This window comes from Sarcophilus harrisii, chromosome 4 (assembly GCF_902635505.1).
Source record: "Sarcophilus harrisii chromosome 4, mSarHar1.11, whole genome shotgun sequence".
Taxonomy (NCBI): domain Eukaryota; kingdom Metazoa; phylum Chordata; class Mammalia; order Dasyuromorphia; family Dasyuridae; genus Sarcophilus; species Sarcophilus harrisii.
The window spans coordinates 457527495-457536164 of NC_045429.1; the positions used below are offsets into that span (position 1 = coordinate 457527495).

The window sequence follows — 8670 nt, forward strand, 5'->3', positions numbered from 1 at the left end:
CCCTGGATAGGTCACTTAGTGTCCCGGGCAACCAAGAGACGTTGCAGAACAACCAATGGCCCACACTGGCAGATGGGGGGCCCCTACCCCATGAAATCTCCAGCCTGGCGCCCCCTCTCTCCCATCCCCACTGGTCCTCTACTAGATACATCCTTCCTGAATCTCTTCCTGCGTCAGTCAACAAGCAGTAAGCCCTCCCTGGGCTGCCCGGGGGCTTCCTCCCAGGGATGACACGAATGGCAGTTTGGCCCCTTAAGGGGTCCAGGAGTCGTGCCCCTCAAGCCAGGGCCCCGGGCTGGGCCCCTCTGGGCTACCCCCCCACCTCTTTGGTTTGCTTTCTGCTTTCAGCTCATCCTCCACCCGCTCTGCGTTCTCAGCAGCTGACTTGTAGCGAGATACCTGCCCCTCTAACCGTATGACCTGAGGGGGAAAAACCAACCTGAGGTCTCGAGGCCCACCGGAGGGAGCCCCTTTATTCTGTGTGGGCTTTATGCAGGCCTTTGCTGGGGCCCCCGCGTCCTGACCAGTGCCCGCATTTTAGACAGGCCCCGACATGGGAGTCGACCATCTAGGAGTCGACCAATCAGTCTCCTGAGTGAGCTGGGGCATTCTGGGAGAAGTCTCCATAGGTGGGTGAAGTGTCAGGGTCAGAGGGCAGAGAGGCAGGGGAGAGGGCAGTGCGTGAATCCCTCTCCTCCAAAGTATGGGAGCAGCCAGGTCCTGGTGAGCCTGAGCCTGGCAGGGGGAGGGGCAAGAGAGAGGGGGAGGGGCGAGAGAGAGACAGAGAGACAAAGAGACAGAGAGAGAGAGACAGAGAGAGACAGAGACAGAGAGAAAGAGAGAGGAGAGAGACACAGAGAGAGACAGAGACAGAGAGAGACAGAGACAGAGAGAGACAGAGACAGAAACAGAGACAGAGAGAAAGAGACAGAGATTTTGTGTGTATGTGTTGGAGAGCAATGTCCCTCAGACAAAAGGGCTGAGGACCCAGTGTAACCTTTAAATGTTCCAGCCAGCTCCATCTATGGCCAGATGTGTGGATTAGCAACTTGGGCTCTGTAAACATTTCCTAGCTGTTTCCTATTAGTTTTGTTAGTAAAAGCTCTTTGGAAATTTGTCTGGCTGGAACGTGTGAGGGGAAGGCTGTTCTGCCTTCTCCCACATAACTGGGCAGAGGGGAGGGGGGCCACCCCTCTAGCCCCTTCCCCGTGGCAGCTGCTCTGGGGCACCGATGGGGCCAGGTCCTCTTCTGGTGGCTCTACTGAAGGGGATTCCCTCACTGGACTCTGATGGTGACTAACGGTGACCATCCTCCCCCAGGGGACCCGGCTCCTGGACCGCCACCTCCTGGAGATGTATTTCTGGCTAAAATATATTTTCACAAAAGGAAACTGTCCTATTTTCTCGGCTCTTTCAGGCTGACGGAGGCCAGAGCCGGCCCGACCGTCCCGCTCCGCACACACACGTACGTTCTGCTCCAACGCAGTTATCTCCTGCTCAGACTTGGCAAGTTTAAATTTGAGGTCACTGATCTGTCTGTTGGCGTCCCCTGCGGGAAGAGAAAGAAACCATGTTAACCCCATAGAACTTATAGTCGGTCGGCCCCCCTGCTTCCCTGGGGCCCACGTTTGTTTCCGGGTCAGAGTGACCTCTGATTCTAGAACCGGCGGATGCGAGTGCGGGGGCTGGACGTCGGGGACCCCAGGGGCCTCTGGGGGCAGGGAAGTGATGCATCCTGCAGGCACCAGGTGAGGCCGGGGCTGGCTGATTCTAAGTCAGACCCTCTTTCCATTATATTTTTGTTGTTCCATTGTTACGGTGACTCTTTGTGACACTGTTTTGGGGCTTTGTGTAGAGGGCCACAGATAGTGGGGGAACTCTGGGTGAGGTATAAGACCCTTCTGCCCCTTCAGCCCAGAGGGAACCTGCTGACAATGTCTGGTCTGGCTTCCCCCTCCCTTTGGTGCTCTCCCCCCCCTGAGAAGTCAGGAAAAGGTGAGAACACACCCTCCCTGCCTTCTCAGGAAAAGGTGAGAACACCAACGGATCTATAGATCCATCATCTTCAGGCAGATGGTCCCATTTTCCAAAATAGAACCTGGGACTCATTATGAAGAAAGCAAGAGGGAGCCGTCTCCCCAGTCTGGGAGGCTCTGGTAGCCGTCCCTGAACATCATATAGGGATCACGTCCTCCCACTGTCCAAGGAGAGATTTCCCATGGAAGAGTTTGTGAAGGATTGTTCTGTCTGCAGGGTCTCCGTGTGCATTACAGTTTCCCTGTTGGATTTGCTGAGTGGGCTAATCTGATTACTTTTTGTTCACACAGCGGTACCCCAAGGACATGCCCAGGGCCTGGAGAACTTCTTATAAAACAAGGCCCAGCCAAGTTTGGCTGCCCAGAAGATACTCTAAGTCAGGGATTCTTTCTCAACTGCAAGGCCTTTTTTGAGGGGCCCAGAACTCTCCTTTAAAACTTCCAAGAGCTCAAGAGCAACCCGATCCCACAGACAGGGATTTTAGCTAAAGAAAAACCGCTATTTACTTTGTAGATCAAGTACGTGGATATCTGTCCCATTTTCCAAGATGTCTTCTTCAGACCTCACATTTTCTAGCTTGCCGTTCTTCTGTCTCTCTTCCAGCTGCCCTTTCAGTTTTTTAATCTGAAAAACCCCAAATCCATCCATTAATTTTTTCATATCAAAATTCAATCAACACACTTGAGATTCAATAAAAAAGATAGGTAAGTTTAGTGTATCCAATCCAGAGCCAAATTGGTCAATCTTGCTACGATAGGACTTAATAACTAGTTTCACTTCCAGATTTCATGGAACTCAGTTCAATCTAACATGCTACAAGCTTGGAAAAACTATAAATTAATGTAGCCCCAGAATTTGTCTTTTATAAATAAAGCCAATCAATATTCTTCTTAAGATTCGGTACAACAAAGGAAATCTTCTCTCTGAATCTCTGGCCACAGATGAAGACTCACTCTGGGGAGGGAGGGGGGAGAGCCTATTAGCAAAGCTGATTGAACGAAATCCTCATAAATTGGAGAGTGAATAAAATAGTCTGGTTTGCCTGTGATACTGAGGGGGTTATGGATCCGCCACGCACTTTATTTACTAAGCAGAGGACCATGAGACGGGCCCCTTTGAGCCCCCACCCCTGTAGATAATGTGTCTAATCATGATATACATATATGTGGGTATAGACATTCACACGTGTACATATCCACACACAGACACATGCTTTGCATTAACTACGATCCCTTGGTAGAAATCCCAGCTTCTGCAAAGAAATCTGCTGCTCAATTATAGATCGGTCACTGAAGGACACCTTTGCTAAGATGTAGGGAAGGGACCTTTGCCCTTTTGTGTAGAGGCTTAATTTGGCCATTGGAGATGGGGCTCGGAGTTCCCACGTCTCAAGTCCAAGCCACGTGACTGGCTGGTCTGTACACATTGAGTGCTCGGATGATATTGGATGCTGAGGGCATCCAAACGATAGTCCAGAGCAGGACGGGGGAGCACAGGCCTTGTGCTGAACAGGAACCTGGGGGGCTTTGTTAGGGCAACATCCCCCTCTGCCAAGGAGGAAGCTGAGACAGGAGGAGGAAGAACAAAATAAAGGGACTGGCCAAAGCCACAAAGGCAGCCAGGAGCCCGGGAGGACTCCGGATGCTCTGATCTCCCTCAGTTCTGCCTCGTTAATGCCGGGGAAATCTCTCTCCAAACTCAGAAGGGCCATGATCTCAATGAACTTCCAAGGGTTCTTCTCTGTTATGTCACCGATTATGGTGATGAAGAGTCTGCGTTCTCAGAAATGTCTCTTGTATAGAAAACTTCAAAGACACTTATTTGGATGGGTTGTACACACACACTCACACATATACACGTACACACAGTCACACACATACATACGGAATTTCTGAGACTGAGGGGCTTTAATCACTGGAGTGAATCGTTGGGGGGAGATTATGAAATTTTCTCCTGTCGGTCTTTTATTAGGAAGTAAACCGTATGTCTGGGGCGGGTTCAGAATAAGGCTGTTTGAGTGGGCCAGTGGGGACCCCCGGGGTTGTTCAAAAAAGGGCAGCCCTTCCAGGCACTCATCCAGAGCCGACAGGCAGACTCGGGAATGCCGCCTGGACCTGCCGATGGATGGACGTCACTCCGGCTTTTGGAGCACAGAGTGTTGGGGGATACAGTTCTGGGAATACTTACACCGGGGAGCAGCAGCCAGTTTTATTCCACCCGAAGCGGGTTATTGGTCTCTGTTTGGGGTGAGGATGGAAGAGAGACAGGGGGGGGCGAGAAACACACGGAGTAATAGAAAATGCCGGGTTACCTGTTCTAACAAGCATTCTCGTTCATCAACAAGGTTTTTCAGCCTAATGTCTAAAAAGGAAGAGGGAAAAACCACAGGTGTCAATGCCGAGTCACCCCGCTGGGCACAGAGAAGGCAAAAATGGGAACGAGTGAGCATGCAGTTAGCGACTGTGTAAAGGAGTTAGGGTGCACATACCACGGTGAATGGAGTCACAGACAGGATGGGGGGGCAGTACGTTCCCGAACATGCTGGACACGCGAGGGCAGCATCCAGCTGCAGCACACAGGCTAGTCTTCTACGTTAGGGTTAGCATGCAAGTATTCTAGGGCCAGACACAACTGCAACACAAAATCTCACAAGCTTCATGGTTTAATGTCATCAGGAAAGGAGAAAAGGCCCTTGGGATCCCACTGGGCCCCCTCGGGCGGCTGCTCTCCCCCATCAGCCCCCCCCCCTCACAATAATTGGAGCTTTCAGGGTGTCTTTGCTATTTGTGTCGAGCTGGGATTTCATGGCCTGGGGGCTGACGCCTTCTCATCAGGCCGCAGCACTGAGGAAAGGCCTTGCCTGGGGGTCGCGCAGCCAGGATGTGTGGGAGCTGAGACTGGACCCCAGACTTCCAGGACTCAAGGCTGGCTTTCTATCCCCCAGCCACCCAAGAACCCAGTACATTGGAACAGAAGAACAGCAGTGGTCCAGCTCTCTATAAGAATAATCTCACCTATGGTGCCTTTATACCGAGCATCCCCCCCCTCACACCAGCCCTGTGAGATGGCAGGGCAGCCCCCATCACTTCCACGTGGGAGGAAACAAACCTGCCGGGCTCTGACCTCTCCGGGTCAGCTTCTCCCCCCCGCCCCCCTCCACCGGGCTGGGTTAGCCACCATATTTATACAACCCCAGCAAATTTTCCCACCTGGAGAAATGGCCTCTCGGGGCGTAGATATGGAAACCAGAACAAGGGAAAGTTACAGGGGAACCCCATCCTCAGACAGGGAATCTCTCTCACCAATAATTAACCTGTAGCCTCCAACTCTCTGGACATTTATTAAACCAGGTGACAGAAAAACCAAGCAGGTAAAGAAACTTCTCAAGGGAGTCCCTGTGTGAAGCTCCGAGTGTGACTGTCAGTGACTCCCGTGTGACTGTCAGTGACTCCCGTGTATCTGAGAAGGACCATGTTCAGCAAATGGTTTCTGGCTAATCCATCCCCTGGACTGTTGAGACTGCCCTCCATTTGGCGGCGAGAACAAAGCATTAATAGCATTGAACTCGAACCAATAATGGGTTTTCCCACACTTCCTCACTTTAATTTCTGATGAACACATTCATGGGCGCCCCTGAGAGCATAATTACCCAGCTCTCATCTGTCTCTGGAGGCAGCGTATAAATCTGGATCTGTCTCCACCTTCAGGTCTATTAAATTCACAAGACATTTATTAAATGCCCACAATATTCAGGGAGTGAGAGGCCGGGCAGATCTTGGACAACAGCTGAAGGCTCTTTTCTATGTCCAGAAAGTCAGAAAACCCTTGGTTTCCTCCCTGCGACCCTGGACAAATAATTGAATCAGAGTCACAGAACTTAATGCTGGGACATCAGAGGCTATGGACCCAACTCCCCAGTTTTACAGCTAAGGAAATTAGGGCTCACACAGGGGAAGTTATCACCCCACCAATAAGCAGCCTCGTGCCAGGACATGAGCTCCCTTTTTCCCAACTGTTTATCCCATGGTGAGACGGCACTGTAAAATGGAGATAATGAGCACCTCCTTCCCAAGGCTTTGAGTTTCAAGTGAGATCATTTATAAGAAATATTTGGCAAATCTTTAGATAAAAAAATATCAGGGACACAAGGGAGCAGCATTAGTTGGGGACAAAGGGAAAACCTGGCCAAATTCTTTTGGGTAATAGGATGTATATAGTAGGATGGGGATGGGGTTTGTAGAGAATGGGACTTGGGGGTTTCTTCATGCCACGGATCTCTGTCTGGCACTGTGAAGATTAAATTATTCCCCCTACAATAAGAGAGACTGAGGCAGAGGTCTGAGCTTTATTAAAGGGTCTGTGGTCACCTTCAATGAAATGGATTTCAACTCTTCCTTGCCATGTGAAAGACCTCCTCCTTCTAGGCCCTATTTTTATGGGTCTAGATGTCTAATCATTCCTGAACAGCTCTACCAAATATGGAATAAGCCACTGAAGAAGCAATATGGCAGCAGGGTCACAAGTCGGGTGAAGCAGTGACCCAAACAGTCAGAAGGTGGTGATCTGCTCCCGTTGGCCAGAGAATTGGTCCCCAAAATATTTGGACTTTTCCCTGGAGTCAACTCTGCCAAACTGGGCTTGATCACAGGGACAAGGCAAAACAAAGGTGGAGGGTCCATAGCTAATTTCCTAAAGTTAAATAAGGGAACTTAGAATCTGCAGCTCACTCTGGGACTTTATATATAGAACTTTGCTATGATTCTATCAAACTGATTAATTCTGACTGGAATAGAGCAGGGGTCCAAAGTGATTTCTTTCTCTCGGCATAAGGAAGCATCAGGGGTGAAGTTGATAATGAAAACAGAAAATCCAAACCTGGGCCATGCTTTCCCTTTTCTGTAGGCTGAGGATCACCTTGGGACTGTCCCAGCTGAAGAGAGTAAAGGTGACTCTCATGGGGTGGGGTGTGTGAAAATGGAAGCTCAAGGGCAAAGTGAGTCAAGATCCCATAGCCGGTAAGCGGGGGCCCCACCTCTGCTCTTGGGTGTGGGGCTCTGGCATTTAAAGTGGGAATGTGTGTACAAGAATTGCACATGTTTTAACATATATTGGAGTCTAAGGGTGGGGGGGGAGAAGGGAAGGAGAAAAATTGACAATCACATTGCAAAAAAATTAAAATGGGCTGCCTCAAGTTCAGAAAGCCAGCGACCACAGAGATGCCCGCCTGAGGGGGCCCGGACTCTGTGATCCCCAGCTTTGTGTTCCCTTCGCAGCAATGGGACATCCCTAATCTGCAATCGGGAGTGGGGAGTTTTTAGAAAAGTGTGTAAGGTGCCATCACACCCAGAAGGATCAACATTTATTAAGTAGCTGTATGTAGAGCTCAGAGGAAAGACAAAAGTGAAAGTCCCTGCCCTCAAAAAGCTGGGACTTTGTATACAATACATGGATTTTAATCAAGAAATTTCGGACACTTCTTTGGGCTACTTGCCTCAGAGAAGGGGTGGCCTTGGTCCCTGGACGAAGTAGTTTTCCAAATACAAAGTACGCACTTGCCCATAGACCCCAAGAATTCTTGCCTTACAGGATCACAAACCCTTTGGATGTGGACAGCTCCTGATGTCCCCCACTGGACACTGCTTCTGTGCTCCCCAGGCTCCCTTTCTGCTGTCACCACCCACTCAAAACTAACCTCATCCTCTCCTCCTCAGAGGGGGCTCTTCTTTCTGATCCCCCTATTTCTGTTCCCAACACCATAGTTCGGCCAGTTATCTGTTCCAGAACCGATTTACTTGTTGGGGAATATATGATAGAGGGGATTTTTATTAAGGTCTAAGGGGAAGTAGATGGAGGAGGAGGAAGAGAATAAATATTAGGCACCTGCTGTGTGCCAGGCACTGTGCTAAGTACTTTACAAACAGAATCTCATTTGACTGAGTTAATCATCTGACTGATGGGGTCTAAAGGCTCTTCCAGCTTGAGACACTATGACTTCTCTCACTCCTTTTCTCTCCCCTTCCCATTGGGGTCATGGTCACAGTTGCGTGCCCTGAACCTTTGATTTTTCCCACTGACTCTCTAACTTCTGGCCCTTCTATGACCATGGACAGTTCCTAGTTTCAGGCTCTGGCCTCCTTGCTTGGGCTATGGCAACAGCTCCTTTGGCCATCTCTCTTTTCCAGTGTTCTCTAATTACTCTGGCTGGGTTAATCTTAACCTGACTCTGTTCATGTATCCTGATGGTCAGAGGCCAGTACTTGCGGCCCTCCATAATTGGCTCCTTTTCTATCTTTCCGGTGTTGTCTCGTGCTATAGCTTCCTTCACACACCCGGCGTCCAGGACAAATGGAAACCGTTGTTTCCCCCAAAACTATTTTCATGGCCTTTCACAGTCCCATGAGTTTGTTGAGCTAATAGTGTTTCTCTCAATTTGACTTTAGGAAGAGACCTAGATTCCCAGATTCCCCTTCCCTCTCACTTATTTCCTCCATATCCTCCCTCAATATACTCCCATGAGTAACTAACACACATTTGTATAATGCTTACAATCTACAAACTACTCTCACAGACATTAAGTCATTTGAAATAGAAATTAAACCCTCCCCACCCCCCTCCAGGTGCCCAAATGGTCAC

General features: G+C 49.7%; 1 protein-coding gene across 1 annotated transcript; it reads right to left on the reverse strand.

Moving 5' to 3' along the window:
* Positions 1 to 252: 252 nt before the first annotated feature.
* On the reverse strand, positions 253 to 4726 carry LOC116423676 (leucine-rich repeat flightless-interacting protein 2-like). Its single transcript, XM_031968773.1, has 5 exons — positions 4526 to 4726; positions 4349 to 4398; positions 2544 to 2661; positions 1470 to 1549; positions 253 to 420 (listed from the first exon to the last, which is right to left on the reverse strand). The coding sequence occupies exons 1-5, from the start codon at positions 4575 to 4577 to the stop codon at positions 253 to 255; spliced, it is 468 nt and encodes a 155-aa protein (XP_031824633.1). The 5' UTR covers positions 4578 to 4726.
* Between the last annotated feature and the right edge of the window lie 3944 nt (positions 4727 to 8670).

Bases quoted from the DNA above. Each gene is read 5' to 3' on its own strand.
- LOC116423676 (XM_031968773.1), bottom strand. From the start codon at position 4,577: ATGTTCGGGAACGTACTGCCCCCCCATCCTGTCTGTGACTCCATTCAC. The intron at 2,662-4,348 runs GTAACCCGGCAT...GGGGTTTTTCAG, and splicing joins GAGAATGCTTGTTAGAACAG to ATTAAAAAACTGAAAGGGCA. The intron at 421-1,469 runs GTACGTGTGTGT...TTTCCCCCTCAG, and splicing joins TAACTGCGTTGGAGCAGAAC to GTCATACGGTTAGAGGGGCA.